General features: G+C 43.2%; 1 protein-coding gene across 4 annotated transcripts in view; it reads right to left on the reverse strand.

The window, feature by feature from the left end:
• The window catches only part of ARFGEF3 (ARFGEF family member 3), a 128,484-nt gene that overhangs the window by 38,285 nt on the left and 67,556 nt on the right, over positions 1-22,643 (reverse strand). For all 4 annotated transcript variants that reach the window (XM_077351568.1, XM_077351560.1, XM_077351550.1 and 1 more), the window contains 12 exons: positions 20,811-20,923; positions 15,949-16,859; positions 14,627-14,793; positions 13,248-13,413; positions 10,516-10,623; positions 9,503-9,718; positions 9,041-9,151; positions 6,235-6,385; positions 4,848-5,162; positions 2,448-2,581; positions 2,192-2,337; positions 1,274-1,453 (listed from right to left, as the gene is read on the reverse strand). In XM_077351568.1, coding sequence (XP_077207683.1) covers positions 1,274-1,453; positions 2,192-2,337; positions 2,448-2,581; positions 4,848-5,162; positions 6,235-6,385; positions 9,041-9,151; positions 9,503-9,718; positions 10,516-10,623; positions 13,248-13,413; positions 14,627-14,793; positions 15,949-16,859; positions 20,811-20,923 — 2,718 coding nt within the window. The remainder of the gene's footprint in view (positions 1-1,273; positions 1,454-2,191; positions 2,338-2,447; positions 2,582-4,847; positions 5,163-6,234; positions 6,386-9,040; positions 9,152-9,502; positions 9,719-10,515; positions 10,624-13,247; positions 13,414-14,626; positions 14,794-15,948; positions 16,860-20,810; positions 20,924-22,643) is intronic.

Consider the following 22,643-nt stretch of genomic DNA (forward strand, 5'->3'; position numbering starts at 1 on the left):
AAGACCAGCAAGATGTTTTGGGTTTACACTTTTGAGAATCAAAGCTCCCTTTTGCCTAAGGTGTTATGGGGTTAAATCTTATTCTTCTACTTCAGGCCAAAATTGCTACCCACCTGAAAATTGTTTTACATACAAAACAGATAAATATTAAAGACTCTAAGTTAACAATAACTTTTAAAATTAGCCTACTAATTCTGCCTTGGCAAATCAAGGCCTTTAGTTATATAGGGACTGAGGTTGCTACCCCTGACTTGAAAAGATTAAGGAAAGGTATTCCTTAAACCAGACTGCCATATCTTGAAAAACACAAGAGAGGACATATTTCCTGACTGGTTACTTCAAAAAATAAATCACTATGACAAATCTCATTTTAAATACCCCTACTTTTAAGCGGAAGCTGGGGGGAACTATAAGACAAAACAAGCTCAACCTCCCAACCACCAAAGAGGACATTTTCATCAGTTTTTAAAGAAGAGCCCAAAAGAGGATGGACACCGAAAAAAGAGCACATGTCCTCTCTAAAGGGAACATCTGGTCTCCCCCCCCCATTGAAACAGAAAAGTGTTCTGCATGTACTTAGGGAGGCTGAGAAGGGGAGGGGGAGCCAAGTACAGCAGGAGCCTCTTTCTTTCTTTTCTTTTCTTGAAGGAAGGAGGGAGGAGAGGATCAGAGAGCAGAGGAAGGGAAAAAACCCACAAGACAAACCTCTACCGACAAAAGTTAGGGCTTCTGCGGAGAGAAAATTAGGGCTTCCTCTTTAAGAAAAGCTTGGCAGCCTTGGCCAATCAGGCCTTCTCTACCACGGAGTCTGCTTCAAATGCGAAGCAGCTGGAGATCCTCATTGTTTCTCAATCCAATTATTAAAATATTGAGGGTCATTTCCACTCCTAAATATTGCAGGATAAAGGTAGGGTCACTCTGGATCAATCATGCTTGTTTCAGAGAAAAAATTTTAATCGGACAAAATCAAAGTGAAAATCACATTCAGTGTAGGAGGCAGGGACTGAATTGACCTGGGATTGGAATAAAAGCGCCGTGCAGACTCCACCTTGGTAACACTAATTAAAGACACTCTTGAAAGCTGAGATCACAGAACACTGTGTTCTGTTCACAATATGCAAGGGTGGCTTTTCGGTACTTGTACAGAAATGTAGTAAACAAGTCCTGAAGAGAATCTTTGCAGTCATATATTGTGACCACGGGGCATAAGATACGTTATCAATCATTTAAAATTTGACTCCATCATGACCATCGTAACCAGGACATAACTTGCCTGGTCTTGCACATCCTCATCACAGAGTTCCAGCTGCATGATTCGCTCAAAGGGACGGAACAGGGCCTCGCTAAAGTGGAAATGAGGGGGCTCATTCCAGTCTGTCAGAACCTCAGTCAGAATATCGTGTATGAAAGCAACAGCCTTCCGAGAGACATGCCTTTCTTTATGGCAGGCAGCCTGCAAAGATAGGAACACAAAACAGAATTTCAGCCATATTAATAATTCCTTTTTAACAAGAGTTGTTAGATAATAATCAGGAGAAAATACAAAATGGAAGCTAGCTTTAAAATGATGACCACAAGAGTGGCTTTACTCCATGAATTTGTCTAATTATCCTTTACATGCTCATGGTCACCACTAAAGCCATTGGCAGTGAATTCCAGACTTTAAGTACTCATTGAATATTTCCTTTCATCTGTCTTGCCCAACAACTACATTAGATGCCCATGAGTGCTAGTATTATGGCAGAGAAAGAAAAAGCTTTCTTTTAACTTTCCCCCCTCCGTGCATAATTTTACAAGCCTCTGTCAGGCCTTTTCATCCCTTAGTTATGCTCCTCAATTGCCTTTATTCCTTCTAGATAATAAAGTGATGAAGAAAGCAAATCTCCTGTAACATAGGGCCACTAAACACATTCTGTTCTGTACAGGGAAAGGAGTTAGCTTAACTCTTAGCCTTAGAAAGTTGGAAAAAAGACAATGGGAAAATCTAGCCTTTTATGATATTTTGCCATTTATTTTAAAGTAAATTCTGACAATCAGTAAAGTGTAATTTTTATTGTGGGGCTACAATTCACCTGTATGCCATCCCCTTAATCATCTTAACTGCTCATCTACACGCTGGAGTTGCTCTTGGCAATTTTAAGGTAATAAGACCCAGAGAGTAGCAGGGTTCCTCTGCACCCATTTTTCTCACCTCTACTAGATGAGGTGCCACCAGATTCCAGCAGCGTATGAGATGCAGTAGAGGGCGGGATTTACTTCTTACAATTCTTAGCATGGCACCTCCTAGACGGAACAAATGGAGTGCACCTCTCTTCTCTTGGGTGGATTTTACTACTCCTACAAGAATAAAGAAAGTGAAACTATGATTATGAATTAATCTATAATATTATGCAAAACATATACAAATGTTGCCTTCTGCTTTCATGCCTCCAGTGTGATACATTTACCTGGCATTGCCAGAGAATAATCAACAGTGTCTGTGACTGAATGGAAAAGCTGGGACTGGGAAGCTTTCTTCAGCTGATAAAGGAAACCTCCTAAGGCCATCAGATTCAACTTGTCAACAGCATCTTCAAACAGCCTGCAGGGAAGGAGACAAAACAAAGAGGTTAATATGGCTAAATCATATAGTCTGGGGGGGCACACCTATCAGTTATCACTGTTTCACAGGAAAGCAAATCTAGAAAGAGATGCAGACCTAGCATGTACCATGAAGAAGTTATACCTTTGCACCCACCAAATGCAGCTCTGCATGACATTATGTAGAAAAACTTGTCATGAACTAGGGTAGAACCTAAAAAACAGGGCAACCACTTTCCCATTCCTAATGAAAAGTATGCACAGCAAAAGCAGGGGAAAATAAATCCACAGGGAAGATTACATATTTGTAAGAACAGACAACCTATGAAACATATTAAAAATTCTTATTTAATGTAACCCTGGAGAAAAACAATACAATGCACTGTTATAGAAGACAATAAAATCATATTCACACAACAAACAGGTATTCCACAAGCGAAAGACTCCACCTGAAAAAACTGCAATCAAGATGACCAATTTTACAGCAGGCTGAATAATGCTGATTTGCATGCCCTCTAAAAGATGGAAAGACAATGCGTTCTCCCTGTCCTTGGATGGACTACTTATAAGTGCTGTTTAAAAAAGCAATATGTAAAGACAAATGGCCTTGGTGAACAGCATGAATATCACACACACAGAGTCCTTCAGATATGCAGGTCCTTATTATGAAGGGTTTGAAAGGAAGGTATCAGAATCTTGCACTGAGATCTAATGCAAACTAAAGCTAGCTAGTGCAGCTGTTCCGATGTAAGGCAAAAAAGCATATAACAATTAGTCTCAGTCAGCAGTCTGCTACATTTTACACAATCAGACCTTCTGAATAATCAACAGCAGTCATATAATTTGCTTTTGATATAACTATCACAGGGTTCACAAAGATTTCCCCCCCCTTTTTTCCCCTTCTTCCAACATACTAGCACTTATAGGCAGCCAATGAAGTTGATGAGCAATAGATTCAGGACAGATTTTTATTTACTTATATATACATTTATAGGCTGCCCCTCTGTAGTTAAATTGTGGATTTCATGGTGAGTGGATGCAGATAGCCACTGGCATAGATAATTTAAAGGGGGTGTAGACAGATTCATGCAGGATAGGTTAATCATTGGATAAAGGTAATCTCCACATCAAATCTCTGAATGCTGGTACTGGGAGACAGTGTCAGGTCTTAGCCTCTATGTCATATTTGTTGGCCCTCTAGGTGTAGGAGACAGAATGCTGGACCAGATGCACCACTGTTGTGATCCAGAAGGGCCCTTCTTGTGTTCTTTTACCTAAGGCCCTCAGGCAAGCCACTACCTCTCCATTTCAGCTCCATGTCTATAGATTATTTTATTATTTTAACTGGTTTATTATTCTATTTATTGTTTGATTTATATTTTATTTGTTATTTGTTGTATTTTAAATGTAGCATTTTTAAACGTTGTAAGCTGCCCCAAGTACTCTCGGGGGAGAGAGGTGCAGAGTGCAAAATAAATAAATAATCACATAGGAAGAATATACTTTCCCATCTTGAAGAGCTCTTAAAATAATTGTTGAGGTAATATATGTAAGTGGCCTAGCCACAGTGAATCTGCTGTGAAACCATCTCATGGTTATACAAAAGAATTACTTATCATCTGTTTTCTTGTACTGATATACCGGACATATTAATGTGAGTTCAAATATATAGAGGTTAGAATGTTGTTTTTCACAGAATACGAATGACATTTGCTTTTTTATACCAAGGCCTAGATGTCTGTATCATGTTTGGTGGCCTTTCTGGGCAATTGGTGGGCCACTGTGTGATGCAGGATTTGGAACAGACAAACCACTGGTCTTGTCCAGCTTATTCTTAACTCTGGTTCTCTCCATAAATATCCTTCTTAAAAATTCTGAAGAACTCCTACAGGCAAGACATGCAGACAAAGTGGCATCATTCTGTTTCAAAGGAGCAGCATTTACATTCAGAATCTTCCGGCAGAAATATGTTCCAGAATACTGACGTAGTCAGTTTTTAATGTCAGCTGTTTCAGAAAAATGTTGTGAAAATCCCAAACTGTAAAGGCACACTAGCACGCATATGACTGGAACTCACTGGATGACTGTAAGCATCCAGCAACGTAATTCTTAAATGTAGGGGGAATACGCAACTTAAAAAAAAGTATTAAAAATGTTCAGAGTTGTCAGCAATCAGCATGCTTTGGATGTTCATGGTAAAACATACAAGATGGCCTTTTTGAAGACGCCCAACCCCTTGGTGCTTCTCAGTGCATGACTATCAGTACCTGTCAGCTTGTGTTGAGAGGGTAAGAAGAGCCTTGGTTGCATTGCTTCCATTCAGCAGGCCGCCTCCACGGAAATCAAATGATCTTCCCTTGCTGCTGTCTTTGATGAGCTCCTGAATGGAAATGGGCAAGATGATGGGGTTGTTGCTCCGAGCAGCTTCTTGCTCCTTCAGGAGTTCCTGGGGAGAGTCCGTCAACGGAACTTCTCCATGAAGCCCTCCTATGGCCTGTTGTGTTTGTGTGATGGGTACTGGTGGCTGAGACGTGCCATCACTGAAATGGGTGTGTTCTAGGGTACTGATGTATTCACACACTCTGAAAAGAAACAGCAAAACTGAACCGTGAAATAGAGACACCTGCAGGCTTCCTTTCTGCAGAGCGTATTGGCTCTGATCAACATTTGTCGATTCACTGGTGTCATACAACTGTATTAAAGCAGCTGAATGGAAAAGCAGCACTGTAGACACAGGGTGTCATCTGGCAGCTAATCCCATTGCAAACACTGACACAATAGTTAGATTTTCTAGGCACAAATCAAAAGTAGCTCTGATATTTGTTAAATGAACTTTTATTTCACTGCTGTGAAATAAAATGTGCATTACTGACCCATTGCTAGTCCTAATCATTTTAGAAAGAATTTTGCCTTCACTCAGTTGGAGTGCCATTCTAAAAGCTAGAACATGAAGAACAGGTGAAATCTTGTATTGCAGAACTCATGGCAGTAAAGCCTTGCCAGGAAGGCCACAAGTGCAAGATAGAGTGAGAGAAAGATGGCTAGAAAGGAAAGCTCAGAATTCATCTATTGCTGCCTAGGTGGAATAGGGGAAAAAATTGACTGTTTCTTTTATACATCAAAAGGTGAGAAAGTGATCAATTTATAATTTTGTTGTAAGACAGCTATTATGTACTTATTTATATACTGATTTTCCTTTAAAAGAGTACTGGAATACGAACAAAAAGTAATATATTACCCTGGTTCAAAACCATTCTTTCCAGTTTGTCATGGTGTATGCATCTCTCTTTCTGTTACATGATCTAAATATGCTGGGGACAGGATTGAAGTAACCATAATGCAAAGAAATACAGAATAGACCAGTTCCTTTCCCAATGAACACAAACCATCTCAGAAGGCAAGAACTACCAGCTAAGCAATGAGAGCCAAACTTTCATGTTTTTCAGCACCATGAAGAATGCGTCTCTCTGGTTGATTTCATGGGACTACAACAGAGGTGCCAACAAAGATGTTGGTTAACAGATTGTGAGGGAGATTACAAAGGGCAACAGCAAAGGACAAAAAGATTGCAAAGAAGAAGATCAAGCACGAAGGATGCTGTGTTCATGGGACTGAAATTGGCTGTGAATGAAGATGAAGTGGCCAATTCCATACCTAAACACATGCGGCCAGCAGTCTTGATTGTGGCTTCCCATCTCCAGTCCCACACTAAGTATGGCATCCATACACAAAACGTGAGCTGTATGCAGGCACACTCCTTGCACTTTGCCCATCTGTTCCAATTTTTGTTCCACTTTCTGTTTCACTGTTTTATCATATTTTTAAAAGAAGATTTGCAGTTATTTACAAAACAATAAAGCTGAGCTTTTCCATGACATACTTTTAGCCAAATGTTTTTTTTTTTTTAAGTGAATCACATTAATTCTCCTGGACTTGTCAGCAGCTTTCGATACCATCATTGGTTCAGCTTTTACTTGACTGGCTGATTCTAGAAGGTAGTGCTGGGAGAATGCTGCTGGGCCCCATGGCATTTATGATATGGTGTCCTTCAGGGGTCCATCTTATCCCCCCTGCTAACATCTACATAAAACCACTGGGAGGGGCCATCTGAAGATCTGGCAAGGTGACACAAATATGTATATGCCACTCAGATCTATTTCTATTTAATGGCTAATCCAGGTGGGTTGAGGGAAGTCCAGAGCAGGTACCTGGAAAAAGCAATGGGGTACATGCGGGCCAATAAACTGAATGCAAAACAAAAAGGGAACAAAAACCCAGTGTGAGAAAACAAGTCAGTAACCAAAAAGTTGAGCAAAAATATTAAAATTAGAATACAAATATTTATTATTTAGTGCACATTAATAAGGTTACAAACAGGTTTAAAATACAAAAACAAAAAATCAGAATATGTGCAATATTGCACATATATCTTAATGATTGTACATGGTATGATCATGGACCAAATGTATTTCGACCCTTAAGGATCATCATCAGTTGTTAAATAAATAATAATTATATCATATGGACATATAGAATATTATAACATTGAAAATATTGCAATATTATAATATATTGGTTCACACAGAAAATGCAGACATAGGATTGAATCTTGGCCTTGGACAGAGTGGTTGACAATTTTGATGCTTTATTGTGAGCTCTGCATCTGAATAATTTATTATGTATCATTGGGAGCTTCACATGATGTGATCCTTATACTACCAACCAGGTCTTTTGTAATATTATAATATGGGTTCATATTCTATAATTTATTTGACCCCCTGATGACCCATTAGGGTTAAAACACACTTGGTCTATGGTCATGCCATGTGTAACCATTAAAACTGTATGTACAATATTGCACAGATTCTGATTTTTATATCTTAAACCTGTTTTTAAACTTCTTAATGTGTACTATATAATAAATATTTGTATCCTAATTTTAATATTTTGGGGGGCAAAAAAATGAAGCCAGCCTGTCTTGGAGGAGGGTTGCACTCCCCCAATGACCAGGTTTGTAACTTGGGGGTACTACTATATCTTGGGCATGAAAAGCAAGCCAGCTGCCACCTCCTTGAATGAGGAAGAATCAGCCCCACATCAACAGAATCCCCACTGAAAAAGTTGGATCTAGCAGCAGACTCAACAGTGGAAGCATCAAGAAGTGAGAATTCTTCCCAGTTATGGATGGGCTGCTCAGTCTTCCAGGAGAAGAAAGGGAAGTCACACAGACCCTATGTCCTGTACCTGTTCCCAAGCCTTGAAACTGGACTCCTGAACCCTTGTATTCCAATCCTTCGACTGGACCTCTGGATTTCTCACTCCAGACCAGTTTGTTGACCATGCTCCTATGTTATTTCTGTATTTGATGTCATTATATCCCAGAAACACTAGTTTCGCCAACAGTGCTAGGCTTGGCCTTGAACATGACACAGGCCTACAGTTGGAGGCTCAGGTCTCCTCCACAAAGTGCTTGAGCTAATTTGCCAGCTATTGCCACTCCTTAAAAATAGTGATCAGTCCACAATGATCCCTCTCTGATCACATTCAAGCTAGAGAACCATAATGTATTTTGTGTGGAACTGCCTTTTAAAATAGTTTGGAAACTTCAACTGGTCAAAATATTTAGAGGGATTGTATTACCCTGTGCAGAAAGATCTGTACTGGTTGCCCATTCAAAGTGCTGGTTCTTACTTTTAAGGCCCTAAACAGCTTAGGACCAGAGTACCTGAAAGATAATTTCCTCCCCTACTATACATCCAACCAGTTAAAGAGTTATGCCTCTCAAGCCCTCCTTTCTGTGCCTTCTCCTTCAGAGATGAGGTAGGTGGTGACTAGAGAAAGGACATTTTCACTGGTGGCACCTCATGTTTGGAATGCCCTCCCCCTTGAGGCTTAACTGGTGCCTATTTTATCTTATGATAGGTGCCAGGCTAAAACACATCCTTTGACCCATGCTTTTAATTAGGGATCTTATCTAAACAGCTTTTAAAAATAGTGTCCTTGTTTTATATTTAATGCATCATTTTAATAGCCTTAATTTTTTTTAATTGCAAGCTGCTTTGAGTAGGACTCTGAGGACTAGGACTCTATACTCATGCAATTTTTTTCATGATAGTGACATGGTAAACCATCAGTTCCTATACATCCTATGACATGATTACCTGCAGCACATTCTTAGAACCACATGTTCCTGGACAGAATCCTGAGGCATCCCATTACAATCTATGGTACCCATTCCCAAGTCATGTAACATGGGAGACTTTGTCTTTGCCTAACTTTAATTCTTTTCCCTGTGTCAAAGCAGACAGTTTGACCTCTGCAGAATATTCAATCTCAACCCCTAATGAAACATTTACAAAAATTCTGTGCTTAGAATACTGACACAATAAGACAATATGATTGCAATGGCTCCCACATTATTGTTTAGCAGCAAACTGATGAGCTTCTTGATTAGATGTACCTTGAGTAATGGCATCACTTGGTTCTTGTGTCTCCCGCTCTTCCTTCTCCTCTTGAACACATGACGCAGCAGCCATCTGAGCAAGGGCAGATGCACAATTAGCAGCGACTCCTATTGAAAGAAAGAAGCCAGATATTTCTTAGTACAGAATTTGCATTAACTCTCTGTTGCAGTCATAACAAAACTCTTACCCATTGGTTAAATGAAAGGAAAGGTGCAAGGCTCTGTACCAAAATTAGTACTATTTCTACAAAATCACTCGAGGGCACAACAAAGATTATATCCCACTGCACAAAATTTCTCTAAAACTGTGGCCCATGCTGTTGACTATGGGGGGGATGTTGGGATTTCTTAACTGTTGTTGAGTGATTGTATTATGTTTTATTCTTTTGTAGTGAACTGCTGCAAGCTGGCAGGTCCAGGAATGGTGGGTAATAAGTCAAACAAACAAACATAGTGTACCTAAAGCACAGCTGAGCCGGGCTGCCTTCCTCAGTCCATCTAGGCTCATGCAAATGGCATCTTTCTCCTTCTGATTCTGTTCCTTGACTCCTTCAGCTCCAAGAATGAATGCCAGTCCTTTAGAGCTTCCTGCCATACGACCAGTCAGAGGTGTTGATAAGGTATCAATCAAATTTTTCCAACAACCAGTTAGCAGGTATCGAGCAAAAGCCACACCTAAAGAAAAAAAAGGTTGCCCAGATGGCTCCTTAATTGACCTGGAAATTAAAGCACTGCTTGCTGTTTGGAATCAGTATCAGTTTGAACACAGTTTAAAATAGGAGTTTCAAAACAAAATTGATGCCATACTACAATTCTCTGGAGTGCACTTAAGTTCTTCAGGAATTCCTCCTCCCCACCCAGTACAAACATACTAAACTGGAACCTGTGACATATCAGCAGAGGTTGACACTCATGGATCCTTCTCCTCCCCCAGTAGTTCTTCCTATTTCTATGAGGATGCTGCAGAGAAGGGGGCAAAATCATTTCCCACTGGCTCTTTCATAAATGAAGTGCCACTGATGAAAACAAGAGAAGGAAGGGGTCATTTTAGCTCCCTCCCCACTGCAGTATCCCATGAGTCTCATAACTATGAGAATAAATTTTCCAAGGGATTGAAAAGCACTGCTGGGGTGAAGGACAGCTGGGAAGATCTGTGGTCCTTGTGCAGTCTTTCCCACTGGCTTCAGATATTTCTAGTCACTCAGACTAGAATATTTACTTCTGGTTTATTTCTATAGTAAGCAATCTTTCCTCCAAATTATAAATTTTCATCACCCTTAAAGTTGACTCACCCAATAAAGTCATTGGATTTTTGAAATGCCACAATAGAAAAACAAGATCTTTGTTGCATAATTATTTGGAAGAGAAGAACTAGAAGGTGAAGTTCAAAGTGGGAAAAGGATTTTCAGCAGCCTTCCTAATTCACACTGATGTACATGTGGATAATGATCCACTCTAAACAGACCACCTACCTGCCACCATGGCATCATCCGGCTTCCAGTTCTGGGTGAGAGGAGACTGGGTAGATGCAGAAGCCATCAACTGCCCACCTATTGTACTACTTCCCAAGCCATCAATGTCTGAAAGGAAAGGCAACAGCAGCATGAAGTTTCTGTGGGGTTAAGAAAATCAGTCTAGAACCCAAGTCCCAAACATGTGTGTGTCACAGTATTTCAATACTTAGTTACTTGGAGGTAAATGTGAGAAATGACTTCACTTAAAAATAGTGTGTTAAGTAATATATGATATTAAAGCTGTGTTGGTGGTATTTGCTCTCTATGACTGCTGTTTGATACATGAACGAAATTACTACTACTAAGGGCCCCGTGATTTCTGGATGTATCTTGCTCCCCCCAAACCCAGAAGAATATCACAATGTGCTGGTGTCACATGGAAATGATATCAGCATGTTGGGGTCATCATGAGGGTGAGGATCTAGTTTTTGGGCAAAACTATGTTTTGAAGCAAATCCTACCATAGACTTTTGTCCTAAAGCCAGAGTGTCACTCCCAATGTCTTTGATGTGCTGATGTCATAGCACTCCACCTCACTCCTGGTAAACTCCTGCCCATCCCCCACTGACTGGGCAACCCTAGGTGGAGAGATCTGAAAAAATAAAATTTTCTCCCTCTCCCAAAGTAATAGAACTCAAGGTCATCCAATGAAATTGATTGACCGTAGGTTCAGAATGGAAAAAACAAAATACCTCTTTATACAGAGAATTAGCAGCAAAGCCCATTTATAAAAAATGGAAGGGGAGGAAAGTGCCCCCCCGGTGGGCACGTAGAAGAACAGTCGGGTGCCGGAGAGGGTGCATTGGCCCCGCAAGTCCTGGCACCGCATGTGTGATGGGGCAGCAAGGCCTTCCCGGGCCAAGAGGATGGTGGAGAGCCGGGAAGGCCTGGTGCCGCATTGCAGACGTGGAGCCAGGGTTTCCAGGGGCAAGAGGATGCAGCAGGTCCTCTGGTGCTGGGTGCATCTGCGGAGAGTGTTCCCTTGGGCCGGGAAGTGCCCAGTCCCCCCCCCTGCGGGCCGAGTGCTTTCCAGGCAGCAGGGAAACGCTCCTTCTCTCCCCCCCGGCCCCCCTGCGGCCTGAGTAGGTCCTTGCGGCCTGAGAAGCACACCCTTGGGTGTGCTTTCCAGGCTGCAGGGAAGCGCTCCCTAGTCCCCCCCGCCCCCCTGCAGGCCGAGCACATCTGTGTGGCCTGAGAAGCACACATGGGGCGTCTGTGAGGCCTCAGGTGTGCTTTCCAGGCTGCAGGGAAGCATGCCCTGGCCCCCATGCGGGATGAGCACGTCTATGAGGCCTGGGTGTGCTTTCCAGGCTGCAGGGAAGCGCTCCCTAGTCCCCCCCGCTCCCCTGCAGGCCAAGCACATCTGTGTGGCCTGAGAAGCACACCCAGGGCATCTGCGAGGACCCAGATGTGCTTTCCAGGTCGGAGGAAAGCACTCCCTCTCCCTCCTGCCCCTCCCTGTGGCCAGTCCTCTAACTTGGGGCTCTGGAAGTAGAGCGGCGGCTGCGGGGGGGGGGGCGGGGAGTAGAGGGAACACTTCCCTCTGGCCTGGAAAGCACACCCGGTCCTTTTACCTGGGGCTCTGGAAGTGGAGCGGTGGAGTCACAGACGTGTCTGTCTATCAATGGCTATTAGCCATAGAGACTGAGGGGAATCTCCAAATTCAGAGGTACTAATTCTTTGAATCTCAGAGCCAGGAGGCAACTACCCTGTTGTTGGCTCTCCAGTGGAACTAGCTGGCTACAGTGTGAGACAGGGTGCTGGACAAGATGAACTATTGTTCTAATCAAGCAGGACTCTTCTTATGTTCTTATTTGCATAATATGTGTTTTGTGAACCAACTAAGGTTTGCTAGCAGTGCAGTCAATCTGCATAACAGCTTGGAATTTCTAAACCTGCTACTCATACTGAAAATAACATTGTCTCTCTGACAGTTGTGTTTAAGTTGGAAAGCTTTTAAAAGGAGCAAATTATATTTCTGTCCAACAATAAGTTCTAGTGTGAAGGTTAGGGGTTCTATGATACTCTCAAAGGTTAGCTGAAGATGTACGCTAACAACTATTCTAGTCCTAAAAATATCTCCTAGAATTCCAGACAGCATCTTCATCTGTAAAACAGCAGTCCTATCCAGATTACATAATACTCCAAACTAGAGAGGGAAAATATCCACCCCAGGCCTAATGTAGAAAATCTCTCCAAAATCACAACCTATCCTATTTTTTATTTGTCATTAAGTTCCAACTAGTTTATGGTGACCCTACAAAGTTTTCATGGTACAAGGCATTTAGTAGTGGTTGCTATTGCCTGCTTCTGTGTAGCAGTTCTGGTATTTCTTGGTGTCTGGGTGTGTGTCCCCCAGTCAAATATTAACCAGGGCCAGGTTAAGGCACGTTAAACATGATGCAACATAATTCAGTTACTGAGTAAGATTAACAAGATGGGGTTAGAAACTAAGGCCTTTTGGTATGATGAACAAACAAAGCACACTACAACCGTGCTATGTGGCAACTGTTGACTGAAGAGTAACACTCTGAGCTCCATAATACAAAGAAGATGTAATTTCAGTATCTTTTCTGAAAGGAAAACACCCATGATATTCATTTCAATGCTTTGGGTGCTATCATAAAGCATTTAACTGCTGATGTACATTTATTTCTATACTTAGATGACTGCACAATTATAATACTGACCAGTTAGCATGGTAATGAGAGGAAGGCTGTGCTCTTCAGGACTTCCCCAATATCCAGCCTCTCCAAGAAGATTTCTCTCTAGTACCTGGTGGTAAAGTTCTTCAACCCAAGCCTGAGAAAATACCATCAATACTCCACTGGATTGTACCTGTTTCATAAACTCCTTCTATAAAATGGAAGACCACACCAGTTAGGAAGTGCTGTTTCTCCTCAGAGAACCCAAAACATACAAGTAGGATCAGGAGGCAAAAAAAACCCCAGTCACTTTGTCTCCTCACATCTTTGTATGTACAGAGGTAAAGATCTCTCTCCCAGCACAATTAATGAAACAATTCCTGCCCATAAGTTTTCAAAACATTTATAAATCAAAAATCTCAAACCCTTGTCGGCATTATAAATAATTAGCCAAATAGATGTCAATAACCTGAATTAATATTAATCTGTGTAGCAATTAAAGCAAGCCTGATTCAGATGGTATCCTCTTTGGTAACGGGGGAAAAGTTTTTGATAAGAAATATAATTTCCTCCTGTTATCAAAACAGTTATGTCCTACTATGAATATTCTGTCTTCACATTTCTCCCAATTATAAAACTATGGGCAATGAAATTAACACACTGGAAACATTAGCACAATTATAACAACCACTTCCATTTTAAACACATAGACTCAATTGAGACATCATGATCAAGTCTTCCTTTGTGATGGGCACAAACCTGGTTTGTTGCTGGGCCTGCATGCTGTCGCCATTTCTCTCAATCACCTCACACACACAGCAGGGTTGCAGCCATGATGTCCAAATGTGGATGTCTCTATTAACTGAGGTCATTTTCCCTTCCGGTAACTTTGATTCCTAACTGGGATTAAACTGTGGTTACGAATCCCAGTTATTGGAAAGGGAAAAACCCTCACCCATACTCAGACTTTAGGAGTCACTGGAGTCAGTCAATAGCATAAAGGAAGAAGGGAGGAGAGGAGGGAGTGCTCAAGCATGCCAACTAACCAAGCTTGTGTTCATCATGGAGATTTGTTCACTGCATGTCACTTTAGCCAAACAGAATCTTTCAGCTGTCTCTTGTGGAGAAAGGAGGAAACATCTGCATTACTTTTCCTGTTCAGGTCTGTATCTCCATCACTCTTGCAGAATATACCTTTATAAGGCTTGCTACTCCCTCCCAATATTTCTGCAGATTGAACATTTCAAGCATTTCTTAACTTAGCTACAGTGATTTAAGATTGTGGTTCTGAAGCACAAATCAGTGAGCTGAAGATCAACAGAGAAAAAATATAAAAGACATCCAGATATGATGTGTTCGTAATAAACTATGACTTCAGCCACACTTAGTAGCAAAATTTTCTTCTGTGTTCTACATCCACTTACTATTAACACAGGGCACTGGGCTGGCTTCTTTCGGTAGTAATCTGCATTGGACAGCTTCAGATTAAGCAGAAGAATGTAGTGAGAAACCATGTAGAGACTGTCTGCATTCATCAGTGTTTGGAAGCTGAAGCCAGTATTCCCTTCACATCCGGGAGAGTGCATCATACCTGATGAACAGAGATATAACAACCACTGTGCACAAGTTATTTGATTGAGGCAGCCCACAGCACTATGGGATCCGCTGGAATAGCTCCAGGATACCCCAGCATAATGCTTAGTTGGCCTCCTAAACACTAACGGCTCCAAGCCTCAGGACTGTGCTGTGATTCAACCAAGCACGCCTTTTCTTAATGGTTCATTACAAATGGTAAATTGTTACCTACTTTACTGTAACATGAAACTTTTTAACCGTCAGCTACCAATTGCCCAGTTTTAGATGGGAAAAAAGAGCTGCTGCTGGCAATGTTAGTCAGTGTAGCATAGACTAGCAGTCAAACAATACATTACAATTTTGTCATTTGTAATGACTGAGTTTCCTCAACCTGACTTTGAATGAGGGATATCAGGGGCAAGAAAACTTATTTCCCAAGCATGAGGAGCCCCAGTTTAGATGGGGGGGGGGGGTTCAAGCTTTCTCCTGCACTATTTCCCCTATTTAAAATGACCCATGGGGAGTGATTTACCTGGTTGAGGGGGGTTTACACACATACTGATGGGCTGCATTTGAGGACTTCCAACAGAATAAACAGCACTCCTCAAGGGCTGCTTCAGGTTGGGAAAATGATGAGTGGAGGAAGCCCCAATTCCCCACCCATCATGGCTCTGATTAAAACTGAAGCCCCATGTGCTTGAGAAATTATTACTCGTGCACCGGGCATCTGGCATTATCAGTCAAGCCAGGTGACAGGAACTGACCTAAACTACAAACTGTTACATGTAGTTTGATCCTGGGATTGGTAAAAAATTGTGTTCAGATCCCTTGAGTGACCCTGAGTCAGTCACTGTCATGGCACAACTTATTTTACATTAGATAGTGCAGTATCTATGGATCTCTCATGCAGATAGATTCCTGTTTCCACCATAACATTTTTTCATGTGTATTCTTCTCTTGAAAAGAACAAAAACTGCAGTGGAATTAGCTTCTTGTTTTACAGAATTAATCAATAAGGCTGCATATAAGTTACAATGCTAACTTCTTTCAACCACAGTACAAAACTATGCTTATATTTAAGGAGATAATCTGTAAGCGATATTCCATCTCCCAAAAGAAGAAATAGAATTCATGTAACATTAACTGTAAAACAAGCCATCATCTCACCAACCTGAACAAAAAGTTGAAGAAAAGTTCTGAAGGGACAAATCCACCTCTTCGACACTAGGAAGAGCTATAAGTCGAGGAAGAAGAGTTTCAAGGGATTGGATAAACAAGCGGGCACTATGCTGGTCTGCCTCCTGGTTCTTTAGCAGTTTCAAAGAAAGGGCAGCAGTTCGTAGAGATTTGTGACCTGGACAGTCCCTTGGGGTCTGCTCTTCATCAGCCAATGAACAGTTGTCTGAGCCTATGTCTGAGACATCTGACCTCCCAGAATCTTTCTCCGCTGCCATGGAATATTGGTCACATGAATCAAATTCAGTCCGAGAAAGATCCTGGTCATCAACACTGAAATTACTCTCACTGTACCTGGATCCACAGGAGCGTGCCCTGCAATCTACTGAAAGAAAATTTGTTATATCTGGATAAACAACCATATGGCTCCTTTGAACAACATCCGGCTGGTCAACAGTTTCCGATTCTGGCTCTTTATAATGAATCTCTTTACCCACTGGTCCACCTGGTGACTGCAGTGAATTTTTACGAATTTCAGAATTATCTTCTGGAGTAGTCTGGCCCAAATCACCCTCCAAAGTAGTTTGACCAGTATCTGTGGTAACACTAATGCTAATGTCAGGACTTTTTTCATTGCCTGCATCCCATGGGGTATGTTCCGATGACAGGATTCGTCTTTGCCACCTAAAATCCGCATCATTGATCTCCATGGAATCTCTGCTTGTCTCAGCCCCATCCTTTAATTCTTCCAAGCGTCGGAGAAGTAGATGAATCTGTTCCTCACCCAGGCCTTTCCCTTGACTTAGCTCATCTAAAGTTCCAAGGAGGGCACAGGCGCAAGACACCGAGGCAGAGCAGGCTTCAATGCCACCTTTGACACAAGCTTCAGTCATCCCATCCAGGATACTAGGGATACAAAGACACACACGCCCCCTTTATTTCATTTGTTTTTCCATTTATAACCTGCCTCTCCCAGCACGCTGGCTTGGGGCGCCTTCCAGCATTACATACATAATAAATACAATTTTACATATAATTTTAAAACGTTAAAACCATCTTTAAAACAGTCATACTAGCTATACAGCCAAACAGTTTCATTTAAGAATGGTTGGCTTTTGGCAGGGAGGGACTATATATATAAAGAGTGCCCAAACGTTTAATTAGAGTTGTCTTGCTGTTCAATGCCTGGTGGAAGAGCTTCCGTCTTACAGGTCCTGTGGAAGTGACCAAGTGCCATCAGGTCCCCCAGCTCTTCTGGGAGCCTATTACAACAGGTCAGGGCAAGGACTGAAAAGGCCCTAGTCCTGGTTGAGGCCACATATACTTCTTTGGGGCCAGGAATCACCAGTTTGTTCATATTGGGTGAGCTTAATGTCTTTTGGGTTTCATAGTCAGCCAAGCAGTCAGTCCCTCAAGTATGCCAGACCCTGACTGTGTATGGCCTTACAAATTAATACCAATACCTTAAAGTGGATTTGGAATTCAACTGGGAGCCAGTACAACTGCCTCAGGGCAGGCTGGATGTGAATAGGCAGGGCGAAATAGTGACTGTATAATACTTCTGTTTAGCAATTTTCACCACTATCTCACAGGCTTTCATAAGCATCTTATAAGATGTTTTTGAAGCCTCATCACAAGCCTTCCTCTATACACAGTCTCAGTTCCCTTTTCTTCTCATGTGGTTCTGTGGTATAGCAGGAAGCCCATTTGAGGGAGGAGCGGAGAGGGCGTCATGGAACAATCTTTCCAATGACAGCTAGCACCTGGCCATGCCAGTCAGGTCATCTAGCAAGTTGCTAAGAGGCATTGGGTTCCACAGAACATTCAGGAAACCTTCTGGATCCATAAGTCTCTGCAGTTGGGCAAAAATTAGTTCCTCACCTGAACAGTGGTGGTGGTAAACTGAGCCAGGGGTTCACAGCACAGTGACCTATCTGACTATGGAATGGTATTAACCACAATCAGATCCACAGTCACCCCTGTGCAAAAGATCAAATCTAGGTGCCACTTGATGGGTAAGACTGGTAACAACCTGTGAAAGCCCTAGCATCACCATGGCTAACACTAGGTCCAGGCCATGCCCCAAGGCTGGCAGCTCTGTAAAGACATTTAAGCCTGGGGAACTGCAAGGCCCAGATAGCTGCAGAGTCCAGGAGGTCTGACATGGCATTTGGTGGTGAATTCAGCAGGTGGTACACCAACCAGATGGCCAAGCTCTTAAACGAGTCCCGTCTGAGGCCTACACACCAGTCTGTTTCCTGGTCAAGTTTAAGGTGTTGGTACTAACCTTTAAGGCCATACGTGGCTTGGGTCCTACTTACCTGCGGGACCATTTGGTTGCTTATGCCCCCTGCAGGGCTCTCTGCTCTGCGGGTATGAATCTACTGACTGTCCCGGGCCCCCAGGATGTTCGCCTGGCCTTTACCAGGCCAGGGCCTTTTCAGTCCTGGCCCCAACCTGGTGGAATGAGCTCCCGGAGGAGCTAAGGGCCCTGTCAGAACTACCATCCTTCCGCAGGGCCTGTAAGACAGAGCTCTTCTGCCAGGCATATGGTTGAGGCCAGGGCAGAGCCCGGGTTCCATCCAAGATCCCTAATCCATCAGCCAGTCTTTCTCTCCTCTCTCTCTTACAGAATTAACGTCTAACCTCTCTCTGAACAAGCGAGGAAAGTGGGGAGAGTTATAGAATAGATTGCCATCTTTTTATTGTAATAATGGGGTATTTACGGGATTTTGTGTGATTTTACTTTGATTTTATATTTTATTGTGAACCGCTGTGAGACCTATTGGCGAATGGCGGTATATAAATCCAACTAGAAATAAATAAACAAATAAACAAGCAAACAAACAAACAAATAAATAAATACCTGGGATCTTTGGCACTGGGAGTACTCTGAAGGAGTAAACTTCCCAGACAAGTATTGCCACTTCTCCCCCCGGACCCTAGGTCTGGGACTTATGAGGACTGAGAATTGTGGGTGGGTGGGTAGTTCTTTTAAGGCAATAGTTTTGTTCTCCCTTACCAGGTCTCTGTCATGCCAGCCAGATTTACCTTGTACTTAGCAAAGTATGCCTACATAGTCGAGAATTTGTTATTGATTGACCTGGCATTGCACAATATCAGTGTAAGAGCGGACTAATTACCCTAGCTTCTGTCTCGGCATTTCGGGGGATGGGACGGAGATTAGAAAGGGTGTAAGCATAGCCATATGGTGCTCGGCCATGAGAGTAGTGGGGCTGGTTTCCATTCAGCCAATCATATCTCTCATCTCTTCTCTTGTCAATTCCCCTCCCATTGGAAGATCTGCCATATCCTCCAATTACGGGGATCCCTGACCTTTTTATTGTAATGGCAGAGGGGCTTCAGATCTTACGAGTCTTGGATGGGGTTATGCTTCTTTTGAAAACCTTAGTTTGCAGCTTGAAAGTGCTATCCAACAAAGCAGCAGCCTTAGAAAATCAGTTGGCTACTGTGCTTTGGAGTACTTGTGCCCAGCTTGGGCTTATGCATCAATTACATCTGTTCCTTGGTCGTGCAGATCTAGCTACGCTGATCCATGCCTTGCTTACATCTAGATTGGACTACAGCAGTGTGCTATATTTGGGGCTACTCTTGAAGAATTTTTTGGAGGCTGCATTGTGTGCAGGACACTGTGGCTGGACTGCTGATAGGGTCCAGTTCATGGGAGAATGTGACCATGATATTACTGCAGTTACACTGGCTACTGATCATTATGAATCAAGGTATTGTTTTTGATCTTTAAAGTATTACATGACTTGAGGCCATATGTTTCTGTGTGGGAACTAAGATCACAGGGAGAGGCCTTTCTGATCATCTCATCAATCAAAGCAGCTCATTTTGGGGGGTACATGACAGAGGGCCCCTTTCAATGGCAGATTATAAAATAACCTCTCCGGGAGGTGCACCTGGCCATGTCACTTTCTGAGGCAGCTGAAAATAGTTTTATTTAGGACCACACTTGTTTGTATTTACTAATTGTGACTTTAAATTCTGTTTTTAATGTATTTTATTTTATATATTTTATCTATGTTCTAAGCTGCCTTGAACTCTAAAGAAGGTAGCTAAAATGTTTTAAATAAAATCAAATAATAAATATCTGTGCAGTTTTACACTTCAGAATGAGCTTGCACTATTCAAGTTAAGAATTCACAATATTTTGCTGAGATCCTTTACTGTATTACTAGTATCAAAGCCCATTTAAAAAATGGGCTTTGAAAGGGGCAGCAAGCAGGAGTGAGTGAGAGGGTGGCCGCGGCTTCCTTTGGCCCACAAAGCAGGCTAAAGTGAGTGGAAAGCCCCCCCCCCACACACCGATGGCGCTGCCGTGGGTGGCTCCCTTTTGCCCGGCAAGCGTTCTCACCATGGTGAGAGTGCTTCCCGGGCTAAAGGGAGTGGAAAGCCCCCCCCCCACTGCTGGTGCGACAGGGCTTTGCTGCCCTCAGGGAAAGCTCCCCCTACTGCTCCCACCCAGCAGGAGTGTACCTGCAGCCTGCAAAGCCCTGCTGCTGCCTCTCTCCTCATGGGTGACAATGGAGGCCGCAGCCACAAGGCTTCTAGCAGGCAAGGAGGGAGGGTGGGAGCTGGAGGGGGAGGGTCAATCAGGGTGGACCTGGACAGAGAGGGCCTCGGACAGTATCCTCCGAGGAGGCTGTTTCCCAAATATACAAGGGAGCGAAATAGTGTTAAGGATGATATTTATCCATTAAATAAAAAGGAAAGCTAAATGTTTGCAAACTGAAGCTTAAGTAAATTCTACTGCATCCATACATTAATTAAGAAAAGCCTATTTGGCTGAAAATTCTAGACATGCCATTAAAATACAGAAATGAAGCATACAGTTTGAGAAGATCCAGATGAGACTTTCTTTTTGAGATTGATCTTTTTCTGGATTCTTGTTCAGAGAAGCAGGGGCCTGCCAAATCACACAGCCGATGAGGACTCCCAAGCATCTAAACAGAATGTAAATCTGCATGAAATAAGAGAAACTGTATGCAATGCCAACAAATACATAAATGAGATCATCTTGAATTTTTAAGTGGGCTAATTTGTTTGAGGACATATAGAAATAAACTAACACTGTGCCTTCTGATGCAAAGAAGATCTTGAGATGCTCTAGATCAGTGGTCCCCAACCTTTCTGAGGCTGGGGACCGGCAGGGCATCGGACCACGCCCACGCATCGGGCCGCGCCCACACGGCCGCGCCCGCACGGGCCGCGCATGCGCGATGCGCGGCCCTGATTCCCTCTCCCCGCCCTCCCACAGTAAGAAGCTTCCCGGGCCGCAAGCTTGCGGCCTGGGAAGTTTTTTACTGTGGGGGGGGCGGGGAGAGGGAGCCGCGGCCCGGCGCCATGGCCTTCGCGGCCCGGCACCGGGCCATGGCCCGCAGGTTGTGGACCACTGCTCTAGATTTTGACTTGGATCCTATGCAGTATTTGTAGAGCGGCTTTCCTGCCTTCCACTGCAGTGACCACAGAATCAAGTGGGGGCTGTAGTGGTGGGGGAGAAATCAGTCAAAGTTGGTCTCTGTTTCTATAAAAGTGAACCTAGGATCTGAGCCTTGATTAAAAAACAGAGTCTCAGGTAAATTTTTCAAATTTTCTGCTGACCTTGAATTAAACCCAATCAGTTTGAATCAATTCATGTGTTCAACCAAATAGGACTAGTATTACAGTAAACCATCATACAGGTTGTAACCATCATACAGGTTCACACACTGTGCTGAATAGGATTTATAAAGAGTTTACACTTTTCTAAAGACATCAGCTTTGCTCTATGGTACAGCTCTAGGAAAAGCACTGCATGATAGGCCTCTGTAGTATATATTCACGGTTGGTGTCAAAATATTCTCCCCAAAGTGGTGACATCACAATATGAATGGATAGTCCTTTACACCAACGGTCTGCAAACTTTTAAAGGCTGCGGACTGGCTGCTGTGGGGAGGGTGATCTCCCAGCTGTGCATGCTGCGCATGCACATTTGCGCCATGCGCGACCAAAAACGTGCACGCGTGAAAGTGCAACACATGTGCGTTTTCGGCCGCACATGGCACAAACATGGCACAAACACGCATGCTCGGCCCTATTTCCCTCTCCCCCCCCCCCCCCACAAAAAAGAAGCTTGCCGGGCCGCAAGCTAATCGGCCGCTTTTGCGGCTGATTTGCTTGCGGCCTGGGAAGTTTCTTACTGCAGGGGGGGCAGGGAGAGGGAGCTGCGGCCCGGTGCCAGGGCATTCTACTGGGGAGAGTTGCTGCTGACCAGGTGAGGCTATTGTGCTGACTGGGTGAGGTGATTGCTGGATAATTGTTGTGAGGATTAAAAAGGGTTGCTCCTCGCCAGAGGCGGGAGCCTCTGGCGCAAGCCGAAGGGCGAGAGCCAAAGGGCTCTTGGCCTGTGGCTCTTGGCCGAGCAATTAGAATCAGTCGATTATATTTCCCTAGTACTTGCACTGCCTAGACATTACAATGGACCTCCAGGACACTCATCCCATCATCTGCAGTGAGTGTGACATGATTGCCTTCCTCCCAGAAGACAAGATGGACTACAGCTGCCCCAAGTGTAAGCTGGTAAGACTTTTGGAGGAAAGGATTAGGGGATTAGAAAACAAAATTATTACTCTGACCCAAAGTAAGAAAGGGGAGGATTTCATAGATCAGTGCCATGCAACTCGG

This window comes from Paroedura picta, chromosome 1, assembly GCF_049243985.1.
Source record: "Paroedura picta isolate Pp20150507F chromosome 1, Ppicta_v3.0, whole genome shotgun sequence".
Lineage (NCBI taxonomy): Eukaryota > Metazoa > Chordata > Lepidosauria > Squamata > Gekkonidae > Paroedura > Paroedura picta.